Below are 24433 nucleotides of genomic sequence, written 5' to 3' on the forward strand. Positions count from 1 at the left end.
TCATGCCTCTCGCTTAGGAACACTGAGGCGAAGAACTCGTTGAGGAGTTCAGCCTTGTCCCCTCTGTCCGTCACCAATTGTTTCTGCCCATTTAGCAGGGGTCCTATTCCTCCCTGGGCCTTCCTTTTACTCCCTATATATCTAAAAAACAATTTCTTATTGTAAGTGGGAAAGTCAGGGTTTCTTCACTTACCACGATGTGCCCCTGGGATCGATAGAGTATGCCTCAGTAAGTGGGGAAAGCCAGGCAGGTGCTTCCAGTGCTTGAGGGGCATGATGCTGGTAAGGAATTCATGGGGTGCACTGGACCAGGTCTCTCAAACCCCAGGAGAATGTGTCACTCATTGTCCTGCAGCATTTATGATGGGACAATGGGTGACATGCGTTTGGCCCAATGAACCGGATCAGCAGTGCTAGGATATATCCTGGCTCAGCTGTTCTGCTTCATTTGGTGACATCTATTTCTACCATAAGTGCACTGCTGAGTCAGGGCCTTACACTCCTTAGAGACTTAGCTACTGTAAAACTATGGATTTCACAGTGGTATAGAAATTAAATGTGAAAAGTCCTAGTAGTTATGTAGTCTATCCTTTTTCTATCTGACATCATCTACTGCTACAGATCTTGTATTAAAAATGCAATTTATTCCACTCCCCTACAGACTTATAACTGTCAGACAGGCCTTGGTTATATTCTGCTTTGATTTTTGTTTTTCTTTATTTCCCCCCATTACTCATCTCCTTGCTGTTTACACCCCTTAGATCTTTAGAGAGATTTATCCCATCCCTCTCTTAGTTGTTATTTGGCCAGCTGAGACCTACAAAGCTCTTCTGATCTTCATAAATTAGAATCCCAAAGCTTTGTATTTACTGCGTACAGATTTGATATAGGTTCTAAACCTATGTAAGGATGCTTCAGAAATCCTCACAGGAGGATGGAGACAGACCTCCAAAAATAATAGCATGATATACTTCAACATCCACTTTTTAAACTCACTCTCTCTGTCTCCATTACAGTTAATCTTCCTGGGCTTCTTTCTCCATGATGAACTTCACTGAACATAGCTGCCCTTACTATATCAACATAAACTCCTCTAAGCAACAAATAACTTTTACTTGTGGCTTATGTTTAAATATCTTCCATTAAAGATCCTCCATTGAAAAAAGCTGGTGATTTATGCCCCTGTCTTTCTGAATGTCTAGGAAGTGTATGTTGGCAAGGAGACACTATGCACTATTGATGGCCTTCATTTCAACAGTACCTACAATGCAAGAGTCAAAGCTTTCAATTCATCAGGAGTTGGCCCTTACAGCAAGACAGTTGTTTTACAGACATCTGACGGTGAGTTTGTTTCTTGTCAATGGAAACAGAGTCCCTGTTTTTAGTGGCCAGACGTTCACATTCCATTAAATCCACCAGCATTCTTGGCCTTAACTTGCATTCAGATTTTTAATAAGCTCAGATGAGTGGCCAAGGACTGCATGTGGATAGGGCTGCATGTGGGTAGGGACTGCTCTTCCCTGTCATCACTACATACTGAAACTCCAGGTCAGAGCTGAAGAACATCAGAGTGGGAGGTTAAAGATATTCCTGCTCCTGTCATCCTTTTGGTAGACAAATAAAGAACTTCATAGCTCCTTGCCTTCCCTTCCCTTTTCTTCCCTTCCCTTCCCTTGCCTTCCTGTCAGTCTATGTAATCTCTTGATACACCGGTATCTGTACTAGTATCTCTGTACACCCTTGACACTCTGTAATGTTTGCGTATATGTTAGAAGTCAGACAGGTTAGACATGTCAAACAGAGATTCTCAGTTAAAGGCACAGAACTTTTTGCTTGGGTGTAAGTGAATTCATCTGGCAGCCACCCTCCATGTTTTGAAATAACAGAAGTGCGTCTGTTTGTGGAGGCTTAATTAAAATAAATGTATTTATTTTAATTAACAAATGCCTTAACACACATAGGCAATTTCACAACATACTGTGAATATGAATATGCCACTCCCCTATCTCTCTCTCTCTCTGTGTCCTGGGTATTTCAGTGTTTTCTTCACAACTGATACTAATTTCACAGTAACGTTTGATAAGATATGGATGGTAATTCATGCTGTGTTCTTATATAATTACTATTGACATCCATATAGGTACAACAGGAAGTTTTTCTTGATTAATGATGCTGTAATGAATACAGAAGTACATAGTATTATGGCTTCCTTATTTCTACCATGTTGCCAAAATAAGCCAGTATAAAATATTATTTATACTTTGAAAATTTTTAAACAAGCCAATGAAACCCACTTGTAATGAACTTAAATACAGTGAGATCCAATTTCCACTAGAGACAGGGCCTAAAACACACCTGTATCTGAAGAGCCCCCAAACTCTACGTAAAGCCAGAGCCTCATTACATTTTTCTATTAGCTGTGTAGCACCAGTGAGATGCTGCTCTCTGGACAAGACTCCATCAGAGAACATTTGTGTTCCACAGGACTTACGTTCAAAGAGACAGGCATAGATAAACCACTCTGGATGAATTACATTTAAGTAACATGCGAAATCAAACAGATTGAAAAACAACTCACAGGTGTTACGGGGTATGTAAATTATGGACAGGGGGTCTTTCTTTTCACCCATCAAGAGATGCAGTCACCTCTGAGATGAAATCCAACTGTATACCTGTGCATAGCAATGTTGCACAATAATCTACAATAATGTGGGGAGAATGTCTCCCCTTGGAAGTGCTGTGAGAATTTAGGACAGAAGAAACTTACCCTTCTCTCCCACACCCCACCCCACCCCTTTGGTGCTATTATTTTAATGCAGCTTATTCTGCTATTTTTATTTTTTTGCACAGTGGCCTGGTTCACCTTCGACCCTTCTTCAGCCCATAGGGATATAGTCTTGTCAAATGATAACCAGACAGCTACTTGCAGTAGCTATGATGACCGTGTTGTTCTGGGCACAGCAGCATTCTCCAAGGGAGTACATTACTGGGAACTGCATGTGGACCGGTATGATAACCATCCAGATCCAGCGTTTGGAATTGCCAGAATTAATGTAGTCAAGGACATGATGCTAGGGAAGGATGACAAGGCATGGGCCATGTATGTGGACAACAACCGGAGCTGGTTTATGCACTGCAATTCACACACTAATCGGTAAGCTCTGATTGCAGATTCCTCTCCTAACTTGATTTTTTGTCTCTGAAGTAAAGCACTGTTTGAAATACAAGAGCTTTTACGCTGTTGCAGGGATGCAGTAGTCATGGTTTATTCTATTCTCCGGGATTATTTTTGGCCCCAGGGAATGGTTACAATTGGGCAAACACTCACTCCCATTGAATTTTGTCTTAAATGATGATATTTATTGGCAAGTGCTAAAAACTGATTAAACTAAGAGATTGGCAGTGCCTCAGGGCAATTTGGAGGCAAACAGATGGGAGTGCCTTGCAGTGATGAACAGTGAGCATGTCTACATGAGATGATTAATGGTAAATTAGCATAGTTTACTATGAAATTAACACGTGCACCTCCACATGCACATGCTTACTTCATGGTACATCTCCCTAATGCCAAGTAAATTTGCTACCTGCAAATGCAAGTAGCAGATTTACTCAGCATTAGTAACAGCGCTGTAGTGCTTGTGTAGAAGCCTGATAGGAGCCAAATCTGCTCCCGATCAGCCATACACCAGGGGTAGGAGATAGGTCCCTGCCCCTGGGAGCTATCTGCTGCTGGGTTAGACTCTGCCACAGGAGCCTCAGCAGGTAGTATGTTCCCCTGCCCCAGCAGCAGAGAGCTCCAGGTCCCCCATACCAAGATCACAACTGGGGAGTGGGAGATAAGGATTTTTATCTCCCAGCCCCTGATCCACCATCACAATCAGGGAGCCGGGGGCTGGAAAACACTTACCTCTCAGCCTGAGTTCCATGGTGGAGGGGGACAGGATGGGAGATCCTTATCTCCCAGCAGCAGCTTTGTGACTAGGGAGCTGCTGCTGGAAGATGCTTATCTCCCAGCCTAAGCCCTGCAGTTGGGGGGCTTGGGCTGGGAGACCCTTATCATCTCCCTGCTGATGGGGGCTGGGGAGCTTGTTCACTGCCCATCTTTGCAAGCGTGGAGCTGGGGGCAGGACAGGCTCCCCACCTTGTTTCCCCCAGCTCCACACTCACAGATCTGGGTGGGGAACCAACTCCCCCCACTCTGCAATTGCAATTGTGATCATAAAGCAGGGGCTGGGAGCTCCCTGCATGGGGACAGTTCCCCACCCAGTCTGGAGCTGGCTGGGAACTGCCCCTGTGCCCCAATTGGGTGATCAAGGCTTGGAAAAAGCTGCAGAGGTGGGGCAGGTCCCAGCCCCCTGCCCCAATCCACCAGTGGGGCAGCAAGCTAGCCCCATAAGTTACACCATAAGCCCTATAAACCACACCTTGGTGTGGCCTCATAAGCCACATCAAGGTGAGGCACAGCCCCCGCAAGATGCATACTTTGTTGTGCCATCTAGCTATCATCCCCATGCTTGATGACAACAACAAAGTATTTTTAAAAAGCCATCTTGGCTCATGGTCCATTATAGATTGATGAAGAAGTGTAAGGGTCTGTGCCAAAGCCTGCTGAAGTCACTGGGCAAGTTGCCATGGGCTCTGGATCAAGCCCTAACCCAATAGAGCATACAATAACAGAAATGTGATAAGTGATATTAAAACATGTTTGTCTCCATCCCTTGACCATTTTGATTAGTCATGGGACAGTGTTATAGCAATGTTCCATGAAAGAGCTTATGTTTCCAGAAATATAAGCTGGCAAATATCCTTTTAATACTGTCCTAAAAACCTATTTTATAGATTTGGTTCTTGGGGTGTGCTTTCAGGCAGGCAGTCTGTTTTACTAGGTAGTAGAGGAGCTTAGCAAAAGCCCTTTATTCCCATAAAGAGCGAACAAAGGAATCCTTTTGTTTTTCTGGTCATTCTACATAAGCAAGAGAATAAAACATTACCCATTGCAAATGGTCAGTTGTTGCACTCACCAAAGGAAAGTAAAACAGTTTTACAGGAATAGCTGAAGGATGGAGAGACTGATGAAATATTCACTGGAACAGATCTCTACTGCAAAGAGTACATTATGCCTTGAAATCCCATGCATTTTAGAGGAATCAGGGCTAGGTGTTATATTGTTAATTATGGCCACCAGGAAGGTTAGTTTGTTGACAGATTGGCTTCAGCTGTCTTTCACAGAGGTAGAGTTTGCTTAATTGTTATTTCCCAGAGGAAATAAGAAGACACTACTGAGCAATCATACCTTTAAAAAATATACTAAAGATTGTGAGACTCTCATATACTATACTAATGATGGTCATATCTTAAAAAGCAATCATTTCATCCTTCAAGAACTTCATAGGAATACGTCAGGGCATTGGAGAAATGAGTGGCTCTGAAAATAAACATAAGAGCATAGTGGAAGTGTCTCTTGCTAAGTGCCTCTCACAAGTTGAATGTGCACTCTGTTTCCATGGACTCAGCATCCTAACATTTTAAAACATTTAAAAAGCCAGTGGGATCAGATTGATGCATTTTAGTAACCATAGCAGAGCAGAGAAGCTGCCTTACAGGAACAAAAAGAGGCACAGAAGCAGCAACATAAAAGATGTGCCAGTAAATACCAGTTCACATCAGTTTAACTGCAGGAAATGGCACAGACACAGCAGTTGTGCCCCATGCCCAGGGTGTAGAGTCCCTGAAGTTCATTGCAATAGATCTGTTCCCTGGTAAGGGAATTATAAACAACAGTTGCAGTTTCCCTTTCAGTGTTCATTGCTGATTAAGTGGCTTCACGTACAGAGTAATGCTGAACATTAGCGCTGTGTTATAAAAGGCAATCCCCACTGTTCCCAAAATATTCCTTTTTGTTTTGTCCATAAATGTGGCTTAACAAGAAGCATTTTGCATGTGCATAATGATCACATTAGTGCAGAGGTTTGATAGTTTTTCCAGATGATTGTATTAGCAGAATATGACATGAGTTGAGGGCCAATAGGTTTCTAACCTGTGAACAAAGCATTCAAGAAAAAAACCCAAATGTTAAGAAGTACACGGAAAGAACTGACAATCAGATGGGAAAAGCTGTCCTCTGGTGAATTTGAGGCTTGAGCCAAAGTACGTTGAAGACAGAAGAGATTATTCATTAAAGCTGCAAGGGAAGATACTCAAAAGACAAGAGAGGAACCACTTGGGAGCTGTCCATGCAACTTTCACATGCCCACCCCTCCAATTAACTGGTGTGACTAAGAGGTTGGTTCCTCAAACAGTGAAAAACAGGAAGAACAGGGCTATATCTGTACTGAGATCCTTTGCCTTAGCAGCAGCTTCCTTTTCCCTCCTTAGGGCTGTGTGAATGACTGATTCTTTTGGTTAGGTGGCTGAACTGAAAAATTAAAAAGGAGAAAGAAAATAACTTGTTTTTGGTTGCCCTGCAGCTGCCAGAACTCATTTGTTTTAGACTAACTGAAGTGAACTGTGGGGGCAAGGATCATAAGAGGTATGGATGCCATTCACAACTCAAGACAGTGGTGCCCTCTTTACACCTCATAGCCCTGTTGAAACAGTAAGACTCTCAGGAGGGTCTGGAAGACAGGGGTATAGACCCCTTTCATCCTTGATTCAAAGCAGGGGTTTGAAATGGGAGCTCTCACCTGTCTGGAGAGTGCCCCAACTGTAAGGCTAAAGGGCCCTTTTCAATGAGTCTTAAATATTCTTTGGGCTCAAGAGAACAAGTCAGTAGCTTGATTGCTAAGACATGCATCTTGCAAGTGAGGTGTCTAGGCTTCAGCCCCTGCTTCAGTGAATATCCGGAGCATTTACCTACAGATAAGTGCTTTAATGACTCTTTCAGGTGTGTTGGTTATAGGTATGTTGGTCGAAGGACATAGGCAGACAAGGTTCTTTGGGTAAATGTGGTATCTTTTATTAGACCAACTAAATAGTTGGAAAAATTGTTCTTTGCAAGCTTTCAGACCCAAATACCCTTCCTCAGGCGTAGGGATAATCTGCTGGTGTTTGTGTGCTCTCCTGGGTGGAATAGAAGCCAATATGCAAATACAGGACTGTGAAAATGCAAATGCATGGCTGTGAAGATCAGAGGGGATGGGAGACAATAGGTGTGAGATAGGTAGGTGGAGAGAGGACAGGAGAAGAGGATGTGGAGGGGAGGTATGTTGACCTGGTGATAAAATGTAGCTGGTAAAATGTTGAGAGGTTACCTGGGGTTATTGGATGGCAGACAAATTATAACGTGCCATAAATCCATATTTAGTCCATAATTTTTTGTATCCAGTAGATTTATGAAGTGAAGTTCATAGACTTGGCTATGAAAGGTGTTTTGTAAATTCCCTTTGAGGATTAGAATTGGGAGACTGGAGAGAGAGTGGTTGTCTTATGAGAAATGTGCATTCACAGGTAATTGAGTATTTTTGTCCTTGATAGATTTTCAGTGTGTGTTCATTCTGGTACACAGGTATTGTTTAGTTTTGCCTACATATTTTCCATCCAGGCATTCAGTGCAGTGGATGAGATATATTACGTTTCTGGAGGTGCAGGTGTAAGATCCAGGAATGTTGTTGGTTCTGTTGTGGGGTGTAGTAATTGTGGGGGAGGTGGGGATATGTTGGTAGGCTTTACATTTCTTGTTCCAGCATGTTTTGAATCCATTTGATGTGTTTTGTGCCATTGGAAGTTTGTTTCTGATGATGAGGTTGGCAAGATTCAGTGCTTGTTTAAAGACTAGAATGGGTGGTTCTGGAAATATCTCTTTAAGAACTGGGTCTTCTTCTAGTATGGGTTGTACTTGTTTCAGGATTTTCTGTATAGGTTCCAGGGAGGGCTATGTCATAACTAGTGGTGTGCGATTCATGGGGAATTTTCTTTCTGTACTGCAGCAATACTTTACGTGTGCATCAAGGTGGCTCTTTCAAAAGTATGATCTCTCTCTCTGGAGGACTCTGACTCTTTTTCACTCTCTGACCAATGAATATCTAATTATTTCTACAAAGGAGAGTAAAGCTTCAACAAGAGGGTTCAGGAAACACCCAGCTCTGCATATACTATAACCTAGTGGTTAGGGCCCTGCCTACCTCAGCCTACCTCTGTATTCACCTGGCAGGGAATTGTCTGCCTGTCTTTGCCCCCATAACACACCACTAGAGTTGTTCTACACTGTAGTATGCAAAACGGCTAACCCTGACAAGTTACCAATATTTTATCCACTATAATCCTGTCAGTTCAGTGAGAGGATGATGCTGGAAGTTTGGTATAGTCCCAGCTCTGTCCCTTACCAAAGGATAGATTCTGGAAGGTGTGGCAGAAGGCCACCACTGTTTCTCCCCAAAAATTCTGCTCTGTGATAATTTGGTTAGGATGGGCCCTGCAGGGGGTACACACCTTACCCTACCTCTCTAGGTAACCTGAGCTGGATACATTCCTGAGGGAGGGGGGAAATCTGCTCCCCCTGCCTACGTGACTGGCATCACATACCTGGGTGAGGGGCTTGCTCCCTGGTGGGCTAGGGACTGCCAGTCTGCACAGCAACCAGTGATGCATTTCAAATTGGTTGGCTGACAGCCAACAGGTGCTGGCCTCCATTGGACCAGGTAAATGAGGTCATAAGGGCTATATAAGTTAAGGACTGCCCAGGAGGAAGGGGCAGCAGCCATAAGGAAGACTCAGAGAGAGAGAGAGAGAGAGAGAGAGAAGAGCTGGAACATCTGAAACTTGCGCTCTCTCTCTCAAGACTCATGATCAAGGAACTGCCTGCCTTCAGAGGAAATCTTCACCTGCCTCAGGATGATACTTGTGAGTAAGCTACCTGAGATCTAACTAGATATATAGCTTGCAGTAACTCAGATGCATGATCAAAGGCTACCCAGCCATGCCAGTTGCTCTATGGGATTTCTCTGACATTGCTCTACCTTTGTAACCAATAAAGTTCTCCTTTGTACCTAGCATGGGAGACTTATTGGGAGTAAGTCTACATTATGCCTTGGGGTCCCCTTGGTTCGGCTGACTAAGGGAGACGACTACTTGTGCTTCCGACTGAGGGAAGCATCCCAAGTTCTTGAAGTGAACCAAGTATCCTCAAGGGTTACTAGACCTGTGTTTCCCAGGGTGCGCAGAGCCAGAATCAAGCCCATTCCTGGATGGTGGCTGTGTTACCCCCAGGGTAGCAGTTATGCTCCAGGAAGGGGGTTGGCCAGACATGAGGTGCCCCCAGGAGGCACTTGGAGCCTGGAAGGTAGTCCGGCACAGTGAGGTGGGTGGCTCAATGCAGAAGTGCCCCCTACTGGCCTGCAACAGAAGGGTTTCAGCTTTTACAAGCAAAGACATATGTTTTCATCCCTTTAGCATAGCAGGGAAGCACAGGGAACAGTATCTCAGTGGATTTGTCTAGAAAGCAATTAACAAGCCTCTGAGAATTCATTGACTTATTATACAGAAAAAGGAGGGTAATTGGTAACACTTAAAATTTCTGCTCCCAGAAAAGAACAGCATCATTTAAAAAGATGTCATCTGGTATTAAAAGGAAAGGAAAAAAACCCCCATCAAAATATCTTTGTCTTACTGTTTCTGACTCTTGTCATGTTATCATGAGTTTCATGATATGCATGTAGTGCTTTTTTAAAGCCCAAGATCCTGGATTCAGGTCATGACAATCTTAACTTGCATTTTAGGGAAAACAAGTTACGCAGTGGTTAAGATGAGCTTAAAATATGAATCCTAAGGAGCATCACACTAAAGGCAAATAGTAATATATCAGAAACTATTGTTTATTTAAAACTCTCCAGAGCTGGTGGGGGGTGAACTTCATGATATGAGAGGAGGGCAAACTAATGGGTTTGACTATAAGAGTGGCATCAGCTGAAGATATTTCATTTAGGAAGCCCCTCAAAGGGCCCAATCTTACTTCCATTGAACACAAGGGCAAAACTTCCTTTAACTTCATAGGGACTAGGAAGAGCCAGGCAAACTTGTCTCCATAGTTATGCCAGCAAGAGAACAAAACTAAAACACCCACTGCCACTAATGTCAAATGCTCTGTTCTACATATGCATCCTAGTTGCATTTATTAGGTTTTGTGTTATAGACTGGACATTTTGATGACTATTACATGAAAAATGTGATTTTGGAATTAAGGGGATTTTTTTTTCTTTTTCTGTTGGAAATAAGTTAAAAGTTTATTCATACTGAAGGCATGTGTGTCAGGCTGTAAACTCATTATAAAGTTCTAATGGCATTAAAAAAGCATCAGCACCTATGGCCAATTCACATATCTAGTGGATTTCTAACTCAATGCCCTTTAAAGTAGTAGTAAAGTAGTATGGCATTGTCCTAGCCTAGGTCCCAAAGGAAAGGACAATAATGTCAAATCGTTCATGCATGTAATAATTGGCTGAATCTATCATCATGGTAGAGACTAGAGACCCTGACTCTGTGGCTTTCAGCAGCTGCTCAGAATACAACTGATTATCCCTAATTTTAGCAATATTCCAAACCTTGGAACAAACTTCCAGTTCACTGACTGAACATCTTGTCCGTCACTGAACTAGCTGCCATCTCTAGTGCTTTAAGCAGTTCCTCTGAACCTGATTATGTTTCACCTCTGTTAGCTGCTTGCTGTTTGGGTGATCAGGCATTTAAGGTATCTCAGGTCAGGTGCACAGAAATGAAGGCACCCAAGGTTCCTAGTCACTTGAAAATCTTAGCCTATAACTATTAATAAATCAAACCAAACATTTTGTTTCTTCCTCAGCGTGCCATGTCACAGACCGTTCAGGGAGCCATGCTGACTCACGCACTTAGCAGTATACCAGCCTTATTCATACTTCCCTGATATCAGCCAGAAGTGCTTGTTATTTTTTTTAGACCCTGGCCTGCACCTAGAACAGTGGGCGTTCTGTTTTTTTGGCAGGGATATCTAAATTATGATAAGAATGAGTGTTGTACCAGTGATTCAGAATAAATTGGGGTTGGGCCAGTCTAACAGGGAGCCAAAAAGCTCCTGTAGTTTCAAGAGAAACAGCAGCAAATAGAGCCAGGACAGCTGAACAGGGGCTGGCTGCAAGAGGGAAGGCAGCAAGGAAATGCTGCTGCCTAGTGAACCCAGACACAGGCATGGGTGAACTGAGTGGCAGCCCGGGGCCTGGACAGAAAGAAGGCCCAAAAATGGGGGGGGAAAAAAAATTACAATTGCAAAAAAAGTTTTAATATTGCGTATATACATATACCTAATCCTGCATTTTTATTTCCACAAATTCAGTTTATATGTATAAATGGTAATTTTGTTCTGTTGTCCAGTTATCATCATCATCATCTCTGGCAAAGGGGGGGCCTGATACTAAAAGTTTGCCCAGGGCCATCAGGAAATTTATTAGGGGGGTGCAGCAAGGGATTGGAGATGCTCTGTTCACCAGGGTTCCTGTGGGGGTAACAAGAAACAATGGTCACAAACTGACAAGAGAGCAGATTTAGGCTAGATATCAGGAAAAACTTCTTCACGGTAAGGGTGGCCAAAATTTGGAAGGGGCTTCCAAGGGAGGTGGTGCTCTTCCCTGCCTTGGGGGTCTTTAAGAGAAGGCTGGATAGGTTAAATGTCCCCAGCCAGATGCCTATCTGGTAAACTTGTACTGAACTAGATGAATGTGTCCAAGGGCAGATCACGAATTTCTCGAAGAGGGGTGCAGGAGGAGTAACACACACTGCAGTGCCTATTATCAGCTTCCTCTGCCCCCACGAAGTCCCTAGAGTAGGTGAAAATCCTTCTCCCTGGTCAGATGAATGCCTTCCCTCCCACACTACTTTCAAAAGGGTGTGCTACTTTCCTTCCACTTCAATAAGAGGGGCATTATTAAACTAACTTTGGTGCAATCTAACCATCTGCTTCTACTAAAGTAGCCAGTATATTCCCTTTGTTTTTCAGGACAGAAGGGGGTGTTTCTAAAGGTGCCACTGTTGGGGTTCTCCTGGATCTAAACAAACATAACCTGACCTTTTATATAAATGGGCAGCAGCAAGGACCTACAGCATTTGAAAATGTGGAAGGGGTCTTCATGCCTGCCTTGAGCCTCAACCGAAATGTACAGGTAAATCTTCCCCTTTTCAGTTTAAGTCATTGTGCATGTTAACTAAGGACAAATCTGACTGCCGGTCAATAAGTATTGCATGACAAATACAGCTCTTATGGTTCAGTATGGATGGACTGTCCTAGTTTTGTTTGTGTAGGGGTTAGCACCACTTTAAAAGGAGGGAAGGAATTTCAATTTTAGTGTTGTGTCCCAGATATAGGGTAATGAGACCTTAAATATAATAGAAACATTCAAAAACTTATTTCCCAAATGGTTTTGCTGTGCTGCTCCTCCAGCTGAGAAAGCAGCAGTATTCTAGGGCAGTTCTGCAGCCTTGACTAAAAGTAGTGGTTTCCTAAATACCCTAATTTCATATGTTTGGCAATAGTTAACCTTGAAGAGTGAGTACAATTTCCAAGGTATGGTGGTAAATAGAGCAAAAGAGAAGTAGGTTAAAAAATACTTTCTTCCACAGGGAAGACCCAATTAACGTTGTAGCTTCACTCTGACTACACACAATTTATAAATTGTTCTGTGCCTTTATACTGCTGGAAAGAGAATCAGGGCCTTGATGTACTGAAACCTTCTAGTGAACCATCACCCTGAAAGCTGAAGGCATTCAATAAATGTCAGCTTTGTCTCACAATGACCAATAGTGGCAGATTAGTTAAGGATGCAAAATGCTCTAAACTAAAACAAGCATAGTAATAATGTAAGTGTTACTACAATGTATCACTGTAATGTAATAGTTACAATGATAGAATTGTTCCTAGTGGTGACCAAGCAACTGCATAAAGATGGAGGTCTTTTTGTAACGAGGTTCTATACCCAGAGAGAGCACAACAACGTTTTAAAGGTATTTTTAAAAGGTTTTCAAATACGCAGCTGGGTGCCTATTGGTATTTTTAAAATCATGCCTAACTCCCACTTTCTTCATAAAAAGAACCACTAAATTCCTATCTGCCTTTTTTTAGGTGACTCAGTATTGTTAAAAATCTGGCCATTGTCCTTATCTCCCAGATCCTACCTACAGTGGAGGTACATAAACAATAACAGACAAATAGCCACAAAGTTACCTCATTTATTAATTAATTGGGGGGGTGGTGGTGTTATACTACTGCTGCTTTAGTGTGCCCTCTGTCTGTTCTTCCTTCTTGACACAGAGTTGTAGAAGGGGCAAAAGCCCTTCATGAGTTTAAGCTTGTGAGAGCTTTTAGATGGTACTTGGATACTATGGTGAGAAGTAGACAAGGTTCTTCGGGTAAATCTGGTATCTTCTATTAGACCAACTCAAATAGCTGGAAAAATTCTTCTTTGCAAGCTTTTGGGTATAAATACCCTTTGTCAGGCTGAGGAAGGATTTGCAGTTCGTGTGTCCTCTTCTTGCATGGAATTAATAGAAAGAGCGCACACCAACTGCAGAACCTTCCTCAGCCTAAGAGTATTTATACCCGAAAGCTTGCAAAGAAGAATTTTTCCTACTATCTGAGTTGGTCTAATAAATATCAGATTTACCCAAAGAACCTTGTCTTCCTATAACCTTAGACCAACGCGGCTACAACCTACACCCCTGTAACATGGTGAGAGGTGTCATTCTAGAGATCTGGCTATAGTGAGACTAGTAAAATTCCTTCACTTCTCCCCTGACAGCCCAGCAAAGAGGGGTCAACAATTTTCCTTTAGTTAATACAGGAGACCTTCTACCCAGCTGAAAGCTTCTGGATCTCTGATTTGGTTAATCTGCAAGGTGCATATCCACCCTGTCTTCTGCCCTTCTCTATTTCCCCAGAATGCTTTAGGCATTGTTACCTAATTTTCTGGTAAGTGGCAGTAGCTGGGTTAGAGGTAGCTGACCAATGGCTATTAAACTGGTGGTGGGGGGGGTGGGTAACACACATACCTGGGCTCTAGACTGTCTGAGAAGAGAACCATCTGTATTTTAGGGCTTTGCTCTGGCACCATCCATCACTGCACCAGGCCGCAAATCCCAGTTCCTTAGTCATCGAGACCTTCTAGCATGGCACCTATTCTCAGCCTTCCCAAATGATTTGCAATGAAGCTCTGATTTGTGTTTCAACTCTAAGCAGTTATTTCTGTTCTGCACAGGTAACTCTGCACACGGGACTGGAGGTGCCACAGAGTGTAAAACAGCCAAAGCTGCCCAGCAACTAGCTGAATTCATGCTGCCTATAGCCAAGCTGGATTTTTGTAGTCTTTCTACGTGCTATTTACATACATTGGTTAAAAAAAAAAAAAAAAAGCACTCATCCCTATAACAGCAGTTCTTACGCTGGACTTTGATCCCAGAGTGATCTGATAATTAAAATAAATCTACATCCCCCCCCTCTTAATTTTACACTGTTGAAAAATGTGGTTGTAGACTAAACAAATGGGCAGGGGGCACTCGTATAGTTCAATATAAATATACTTGCAGCTCAGTGTAGATGCCACACTCATATACTTCAATATAAATATACTTGCAGCTCAGTGTAGATGCAAACCTAGGGTGACAGCTAAAATGAGCATATTTTCCCTTTCATACTTGGATCCGTGCTCCCCAGGATGATAGTAATGAAGGAAGAGATGATAATCACTGAGGGCCCTCAGAGCAATTTCCTGAGTGTTCTGGTGGTTTCTCTGTCCCTTGAATCAAGAGCAGATATATTTTTTTAAAGGCTGAGCTACAGCTCAGACTGGAGTTGTGTGCTTGATGTAGACACTTCTGGGGACATTCTTTGGCTTGCGTTGAGCAGATCAGACCATGTTATCACGACAATCTCTTTTTGTCATGAAACCTGGTTAAATTTTATGGATTAAGCTCCTGCTGAAATGAATGGCAAAGCTCTCACTGACTTCAGTAGGAGCAAGACAAGGCTCAAATTAGCTTTATGCAAAACTTATGCTCATTTAGGTTGCACATGTTTTAGGTAGGAATAAAAAGTACTCAATAAATCTTAGTGCTTTTTATGTGACTGTAGTGGCTTTTGCTCTCACAAATGGGAGATCTTGCAGTGGGTACCAGCAGCAACCACCTCTTGAAATGACAATGGAGGAGAGTTCATTGAAGTCATCAGAGATGTTCCAAAATGGCTTAAATAAATATACCATGTGGGGAAGATCATTTATTCTTTTAGGGCCTTGATTCTACTAGGTGCCAAGCGCCTGCGGTGCTCATGGAGTTGTGGATATGCAGCACCTCTCAGCATCAAAGGCCTTCATTTTCTCAAATTATCTTTAAGCCTCTGGGTAACCTGAAGAGGATTGTAGGCTTATAACTAATATTAAGTGATCTGCTAAATTCTAACCTAAGAATCACCTGGTTCTTAACTTTGTTTTGTGCCTCAGAAATGTTGTGGGTACCCCAAATAAGGCAATGAGGAGTATTTTCAAATGGAGTCTGATTGGCCTAGAATCTTTAATAGGCATATTAGACACGCGCTCTCTCGCGCGCTCTCTCTCTCTCTCTCAGCAAAGCATGTGGAGGTATGTGTTTGGTGAGCGGTAGGTGGCTGACTGAATTAACTTATAATTGCAAGGTACAAAAGGATATACAGTTCTACTGCATCTAAGACTCTAGCCTTGTGATCCAACCTAATTGTGGTGCTGTTAGACCAATGCACCACTGGCTGCTGCCTCCTATTGTTCTGCTTTTTCTATTCATTCTGTTTACACACAACTGCTCTGTATACAAGAAGACGCACACGCGCACACACACTTCAGTATATGTGGTTAAGAAACACTGCCCAAACTATTTTTAAATTAAAATCTATTTTACTGCCTTGGGTAAAGTCCTCCAGGGTAGGGTGAACTTCTGGCAGATAGGCCCATAGCTGCAGGCATGCATTTGATTTCCAGCCAAAGCACATCCCCATTACTGGTCACAGCAAGTGACAGGAAGGCTTGACTGGGACAGAGGTTTTAGGCTTCTGGCTGCAGGACAGGGGTTGTCATAATGAATTGCCATAGATAAGGAACATTAAACTATGCAGAACTGAGCAGTAAGTGGTCTATAATCATCTGTGCAGGGTGCCCATCATTACTCAATCTTTCAGCTCCCTTCCCTCTACAGAAAATAAATGCATCTTCTTTGAATAACAGAAAAACAAGACAACTCAAACTAGTAAGTTTGAAAGCAACTGTAGTGTCCTCAGACTGAGAGATATTTTATTAGTACACTTTATTTTTAAGGCCTGGTAATAACTGACTGTACTAATTTTGGTTTGCTCAGATTAGCAGAGACTAACTGTGGTTTGTTTCTTTGTTTTTGTTTGTCTGTTTAACGCCATCTGAATCTGTGCAGGATTTTCTAGTTCAGTGGGGTCTATTTTAAGCCTACCTCAGCTAGCATGCTACTGGACCCCAAATTTCTTCTTGAGTGTTATCACTGTATAGTTGTCTTGTAAAGTTTTAACCATAACCTTTCAACCATCACCTAACAAACAGCAGAGCCTTGGAATACTGTTTAAGCTGCATATAGATTTTTATACTAGAAAATGTCTCGTGGCAATGTTAATACAAGCAAGCACTCCACTTTTACTGTTCTTATTAAATATGAAACAAAAGAGCACTGTTTATATCAGACATAAGAACTGAACTTCTGTCTCTACTCACAAGATCTGCGAAATAAAATTCAAATTGATTTTAATCTGTCCAATATGCAGACATTGCTGGATGTTTAAAGTGGATACTGAAATGGGTTTAGAATACTTTTTGATACCTATGTTGACATCAGTGATGTTTTTCATAGTTGCTTCTGTATCATTCCTTGTGTGTCACTCAGGGGAAAATGCAGAGTGATATAGGTTTCCAAGATCTAATTTAACATGAATAGCAGGTCAGGGAACACTCCAGACTTATGGAGGTACTCTTTCTACTGCTGCTGTCTGTACATACTAGATGAGTAAAAGTGCAATGCACTCTACCTAAAACTGCAGTCTCCTTTTAACCTAGTGAAAATGCAGAAAAGGTAGGCAGTTAGAAATTGGAATGCTGTATTAGTAGTGCTAATTTAAATTTAAGTCCACAGAGGGTGAGTCTACCTTTGGTTATGTATCTCTTCAAGGACTTAAATTCATTAAGGTCCATAAAACTAAACCAAGTCGGCCTTATGAAATACATCTTTTTTTTTTTTTTTTTTTTACAAGCTGAGTGAGACTTAGCAGTTTGTCTAATAATGACGATGCTGAAATAATTAGAACTAGGCTAGGAGACTAATTATTCTGTGTTTGAATACAAACATGAAGCTCCCATGACCGTCAAAAAGTACCTTATTGGTGCATGCACAGACAAAATGTATCTGTTAAAGTCTAGCACAATGTGAGAAGGAATAGAGGAAATTCACTTCTCTTTCCAGGTCTGAGGTCATTCATTCCACTGCCAGTAGATCTCACCAGGGTCTTCAAGGTCTAAGCCTGGTTGGCTCAAGAGGTCTTTATCTTGTCATCATCTGTGCACAGAGGGGAAAGAGTGCCTGTAGAAAACGAGGGAGGGGAGGAAAAGAATGAGAAGAGGGAGCCTTACCCTCAGACCATGCTCCCTCTTTCCATTCTTTCATCTCCCTCTAGCACCTCCAATAAACATTGCATGGGAATAATCCATCCTACAGAAGAAGTGAGGCTCCCTAAACTGGGGAGAAGCTTATCTGTTATAGTGCAGACTCCACAAGAGAGTAGTAAACTTATTTACAGAGTTTAGAACAAGCAATTTTAAATTCTGTTAAGTATAAAAGGCTGTTACTCCAGAATCTAGGCTCTCAAACCATGTCTGCCACTGGGAAAAAACAATAAAAGGTATGGTTTGGAGAGTAATGAGAAACCGTCTGTTTATCTTGCACCCTGGGTGATTTAGAATTAGCCTATATAAACTTTCTTCCTATTCCTTTCCTTTACAAATTCCCCATTTTGTTTGGTAAAACCAATTAGAAAAAAAAAAGTGTGGTCAGGAACACTGTCAAAGCCACACAGTGGTAGGTGTGTGGTTGGTACTGGCTTCTGTTCTCTGGGTAAGTTCAGAAAGAGCTGACTTCTAAAACCTGGCATCAGTTTGCATGCTGGCCTATCTGACAATCCCTCCTTATATCTGATCTTAAGAGATACAAAGTGAAAGAGTTAGTAAAGAGAGCAGGATATTGTGATCCATCCAGAACTTTTAACACAATTTGGCTTCTAAAATTCAGAAGAGACCAGTGAAAGAGCATTATCATCTCCCAATCTATCCTATGTAGTTAAGATATATAAGGGAAAAGTATATTGGACAGAACAAAAAAGTATTACCTATATCAGAGTTTAAGAGGAAAAGCGTTAACATGTAATTTATTATATACATAATATGCCATCAAATTGTAAATAATGCCATTGTAATGTATTGCTGTAGCTGGTTCTCAGTGGTGATAAAGTTCTGTTTTAGTGCTGTAGGTGTGTTTGTTTTTTTTTTGTTTTTTTGTTTTTTTTTTATGTATAGCTAGTAAAGATGGCAAAGAGCACCTAATATCATAGTTTCTTAGATGTTCTAGAGCAAGAAGAATTGTGACATACAATTTTTTTCTTCTACTTTAGTATGGATATTTAATACAACAGGTAAGGGAAAAATTAGATCAAGGCTAACCCACTACTAACAAATATAAGGCACTGTGTATGCTTGTGATCAAGGAATGGTGTATCATTTGCTCAGTGAGGTAATGAAACAGAGCAGTTAGATTTTGCCAAATTTGCAGTGTCCTTTTAATAGCAAGGCAAAGCCTTAACTTTGGAATTTCGGTATAGTTAATATAAAATATATTGTCCAGGTCTTTTATGGAAGAAAGATTACGATCTCTATGAGTCCTTTAAACAGGCCAAAGTAATAAATCAAACATGATAAAAATGGTACAATGAAATGAAAAGGGCCTCACTTGACACTGGGAGAAAAACCCAAATCAACAAAAAAAAAAAAGAAGACTCTTGTTTTAAAAGAAGTGAGTTGGAGGGTCTTGCTTTATTGACAACATTTGTTTTCAGTTTATCTGATCAGCAATACTGTGTGTCTGCATGAAACCAGTAGAGTGGGAACTTTTAAGCACAAGTCCGTTTAAAATAAAATAAAATAAGAATCTATGATTCTCATGTGCAGAAGCCCAGGCAAATCACGGAGAACAGGTGTTGTAGGGCTTCTGCATCCTTGCACACTGTAAAAGATGAATGCGTGTTTCACAGAAGTGGGTACTTGGTAGCATTTATCTCCTGGAACAAACAAGCCCCTGTTACAGCTGTGTTACTGCAAACAAATCTGACTCAACTATACAGTATTACAAATCAGCAGGTCTGAATGCTTTCAGGGTACAGATTGTATTGTTACACTTCAGTACAATTGTACCCATGATGTCAGCCCACAATGAGCTTCCATAATTGTTGTTAATGAAAATACCAACCTTCTTAAGTGAGTAAAATGAAAGCACGACCAGGAGATATGTGATGAAATGTTAGAATAAATGCATGGGGTAGAACTGTCTTTTCTCTGATTGTTATGTGCAGCATGAAAGATGTTAATTTAAAATGTTGGCAAAAACAAAAATTGCAAAGGAATGAAATCAGTGTTCATTTCTTGTTGAATGAAAGACAAACTTTATTCTTCTCCCTGACCATGACATTTTTACTTTATTGTCACGTCTCATAATTATGATCAGTTTGGAGCTGGTGGAATAAACGTTCCTTCTGTACGTGTCTGTCCCCAGATCAAGAGGAAAAAATAAAATTTTTCTAATTTTGTACCTGTAGCAAAAATTTGTATTTTTTGAATTTGAAACAAACTGCTTTTTGTCTTTTTGGTGTAAGTCAAACTTTATGTATTATTACCCTTTTGGAAAACCTGAAGTATTAGTTTATGCTGTTTTACAGTTTTTAAATAAATTCTTAATGCATTGCCAACAAATGCAGACAGTACCTGGTTTCTTATTATTGATAAAAGATTTGTTATAAAGTGAATTTAGTGCTTGTAAATGCAACCACTAATATGTAGTTTAGTAAAATCATCTGCTAAATTTATGGCAGGAGGAAGCCAAGGATAATATGACAAAATGACATGTTCTCTGGCTTAGGTAACAAATGTATCACTCTCTTTCACCTATTTATTTTTCTATGGCTTCTATTAGACTAATAATTTTCAAACTGTGTTCCATGGGGCTTAAAGATATGCCATTCCAGGGAAGGTTTATCTCTGATCCATGTTACCTAGCTTATCTTCCATTAACATGTGGCCACTCCCCACAGATGAGTTGCCCAAATGGCAGTCCTTCAGCATCCCATGATGCAGTGTTCCCTCGCCCAGCTTCCTGTTCTGTGCGGACAAACTTTCCAGCCCTTGAGCCCTACTGCCCAGGGAGGGGGTTCTGGCACCAACCTAGGGGTATGACCTTCTCATCCCCAGGGGTGCAATCCCCATGCAAACAGCTGGCAGAGTGCATGCCAGCTAGCCAGGTTGCAGAGCATGGTTGGGACCTGGAGTAGGGCCTGGGGGGAAGGGGGTAAAGGGTAAGGGAAGGAACAAGGTAGGAGGCTGGGTCCCCATGAGCTTAGGCTTCCTTCCTGGGGCAGGGCCAGTAGCTTCCCCAAAAGCACTTCCCTCACTGCTCCAGCTTCCAGCCACCCCAGGAAGCACAACCAACACCCCCACACCACAGTCCCAATTCCAATTTATTAAAACATGAGACCTTAATATACTTCCTTTTCATTGCTTTTTAACATATTTTCCCACACTGCTTTTTGTTTTTCCTTCAGTGGCGGACTTCCTTCATTTCACTATCCTTTCCCTCTCCCCATTTCCTTTCCGCCTCCCATTTCATTACCCACCCGATCCTATTAACTCCCTGCCTCTCATCTTCATTTTCCTGCCCCCCAAACCCATCTCTGCAACACACTCCAACCTACAGCAGGGATAGAAATCTGTCCTGATTCACAAGTTCAGTAGTGGCAACTCACAGCTGTAACTCTTAATCCAGCCCCTGCTTGCCAGTCCTCTAGAGGCAAATCACAGCTGTGCAGGTGTGTGTGTGCACCACGGGGTGGGGACAGTCAGAGAAGGTATTTTTCCTTAAGGTGTGACAGCTCCAGATTTGAGCTAGCACTTACATGGATCAACATTTGAGCAGCTCTAAGTGCAACTTGTAACAAGGCCCTTAGATATTTGTCCCATATGTTGAAGTGTGTTGCTTAGCTGAGTACTGAGAGATTTCCCACATTACTGGGGAAAAAAAAGCTTTGAACTACCTTACAGAGGTGGTGCAGAAAGTAAGTGAAAAGTTAAGAGCTGCAACATAGCAGAGTCATGCAAAGCCAGTTTCAACATCTGCATACCGTGCTGCACATTGTGCTGACAACCTAATGTACAATAATTGACTTGACATTTTTCTATTGTGCATGCTCAGTGTGTAAGTCTTGGAACAAAGGCAACTCTTTTGCTGTACACTCAGGTTCACTACAAACTAATTAACTTCACCTCCTTGAATGGTGGTAGAGTTGACTGAAAAAACAGTAGCTCAAAGCAGAGCAAGGCTGGATTAAGGCAAGTTCATGTGCCTATGACCTCCCCAGTCTCTGCCATCACAAGACCATGGGAGACTAAGAACATTTATTCACTTGGTCTAAAAAAATATTGCCTAACTCAAGAACTTTGTGTAATATATGTCTCTTTTTTATAGACCAACATGACTACAAAATTGATCCCTGCTTAAGCTTGCAATATAAATAAGTTTGGCAGAATTCAATTTTTATTTTTTTTAATAATTCTGACGGCTAAAATTGATGTAACACAAGAGAAATTCCTTACCCAGGAGAACCTTCCATCACCAATACTTCCTTGAAATATGTGACATCATAACAAGAAAGAAGCATAATTCAACATCCTGCTTACCATTAGACACCTTTGATCCTGCTCCAACTTTTATCTGAGCCTAATTTGCATAATATGAAAAATGAACTTTTCCAACAAGGAGATCCAATTCTCCTGTGAAATGTGAATTTTCATTTCTACCTGGGAGAAATGTTATAATCTTTGCATTCTCCAATGCCTGAGGAAAAGTGCACGTGCCTGTTGGTGTCACTGGGCATAACCCTAGGTAACTCAGAGGGATGGAAGACCACTAGTGTCGATGAAGACCCTCTGGTCTAGGCTCAGGCGAGCCAGGGCCCCCCTTCCCAACCTTTGTAACCCTTTCTTTGGCGCCTGTAATCTCCTGTCCTTCTGGAAAACAGGCAAGCTAAAACTGTTATCTGGCTCGGAGAGAGAAGGGAGGAGGGAAAAGGGAGGAAGAGGGGGGGCCAACTAGTGGAAAATCACTGCAGAAAATTGACCAAGGTATAAAAAGTACACTGTTGCAGGGCTAAGTGCGCAGGATTTGAGACCATAGAGTCTCCCTGCGCCTTTTACTTGAGCTCAGATAAACTCTTTCTACTTCTCCCCCCAGTGTGTTTATTTGGTTTATTTGCACACCAGGCAACGAACCCAATTGTTGCCTCCCTCGGGCACCTTGTGCTGGCAACATGCCCAAAAGCTTGCAAATAAAGATGCAAGCTGTCTAGCTGGTTTAGCACACTGACTACTTGTTTGTTTGTAAGCATTTGTTTTAATTTTTATCAATTTAAATTTTCAGGATTGCATGAAATTAGGTGTGTGGGGGCAGACAATTTAGTAATGAAAGCATGCTGTTAAAAGCTTTATAAAAAGCACGTCAAAATATAAAAAGTAAATATCCATACTTCAGTAAAAACTGCCTACTTTAAATCATTCTGTTAATTCATCAGGAAAGAGGTGGGTGGGCAGGCACCAGAATAGGAGAGCAGTGGAAGCCCCAGAGCTCTGAAACATGGGGAGAGGCCGAGGTGGGCCTTGCCCCTCCATCCCCCTTGCTTAGTGGGCCTGGCCCTGGCAGGACCCTTCTGCCACTAGGCTAGAGCCTCCAAATACTCTTCTCTCCCACACCCAGGGTAGGGGTTGATTAAGAAGTCTTTTATCTCTGGCCAACTTGCTTCTCACACCTGTGAATGAGCAGCTAATTGCTTAACTGAGGAGTCATTAGGCCCAAATGAGCAGCTAACTGCTTAACTGACAAGTTATTGTTCTCCTCTTTAATCCCTCCCATCCTTCTCTCCACTGTCCAGTAACAGGGGTAAAGGTTCCCTGTTACAGTCCCCTTTCTACAAATTTTGATTATTACTGGTGGAAATATCTTTCCTTTGGTCTGTGAGTGTGAAGTGAACTCGCCATGTATTGAATCCTGCCAAGCCTAGATATAAATCTACTTTAGTTTGCCTATAAAGGTGCAAATGTGCCCTATCCTGCAGCACAGACTCTAATGCATCCCAAGGGAAGGAAACCCCAATGCTGCTGTTACTGCAGGGCCATAGATCATTGTTTTCCTATGGCCCCATACCACCTTAACTTAGACTCTGGTACTGTGTATAAAACACGTGTTTTGCACATTTTCATAACTTGGCCAGATCACAGCCAGGTTTCCCCAAATCATCGAAGCATGTCTCCTCAGTGTGTGTTATTTTTCTGCCAGCCTTCATTTTCACATCAGCAATTGTTTCAATACACGAACTGTGCAAAACCAGCACCCAAGGAGTCAGAACCCTAGTATCCTTGTTCTCAAGCAACTGGATTTTTTTTAACCTGAAAGGAATATTTTCCACTCCAAGTTGAGATGCAGCTGAGAAAAAAAAAAATCAGCCCTGAAAGAGAGGTGATACCAGCTGACAGGTGTCTGTTACAATGAGCACACATGTAAATTTCATTTAATCTCTGCCAATTCGACACCTTTGGGAAATTTTCGCAACCTGGCTTTTCTGTTAGAAGTTGCCAATGTGTTGAAACAAAACTTTTAGTGAGAACACATCAATTTTGACTAAATTCATCAAAATGAAAAGAGCTTCTTTGGCCTTAGAAGGGGCTTTTGGCTAAAATGAGAGAGCATTACACTTATTATACGTGAGCAAGCATGTAATCAATAGATTAGTTGTTTGAGCATGTATGAGACCTTGGCTCAAGTCCCTTCTCTGCCTCATTCAGATCATAAACTTGAATTAGTTTCTCACTTTTTAGAATGGATGGTTTCTCTCTTTTTTGTGGGGGTGTGGGGAGGGAGGGGCATAAAAGGGTATCAAATAAAAAACTGTTCCAACCACATCTTCTGCAGGACAAGGAATCTGGTATGAATTCAGTTTGATTGTGAACTACAGTGAGAGGAGATTCACTAGGTGCCTCATAAGTGACTATTTAAGATAATCTAGATTCAGAAAAATGAGGCATGACTTTCCTTTTAAAGTTTCAGTTTAATATTAAAAAAGCAAGATGAAACT

General features: G+C 41.7%; 1 protein-coding gene across 3 annotated transcripts in view; it reads left to right on the top strand.

Moving 5' to 3' along the window:
• Positions 1 to 20021, top strand: part of TRIM67 (tripartite motif containing 67) — a 53494-nt gene extending 33473 nt beyond the window's left edge. For all 3 annotated transcript variants that reach the window (XM_019549892.1, XM_019549893.1, XM_019549894.1), the window contains exons 7-10: positions 1203 to 1341; positions 2851 to 3154; positions 11960 to 12122; positions 14211 to 20021. In XM_019549892.1, coding sequence (XP_019405437.1) covers positions 1203 to 1341; positions 2851 to 3154; positions 11960 to 12122; positions 14211 to 14276 — 672 coding nt within the window. In that variant the 3' untranslated portion in view covers positions 14277 to 20021. The remainder of the gene's footprint in view (positions 1 to 1202; positions 1342 to 2850; positions 3155 to 11959; positions 12123 to 14210) is intronic.
• Positions 20022 to 24433: the final 4412 nt, after the last annotated feature.

The sequence above is a fragment of the Crocodylus porosus genome, unplaced genomic scaffold (assembly GCF_001723895.1).
Source record: "Crocodylus porosus isolate Cpor-Errol unplaced genomic scaffold, CroPor_comp1, whole genome shotgun sequence".
Lineage (NCBI taxonomy): Eukaryota > Metazoa > Chordata > Crocodylia > Crocodylidae > Crocodylus > Crocodylus porosus.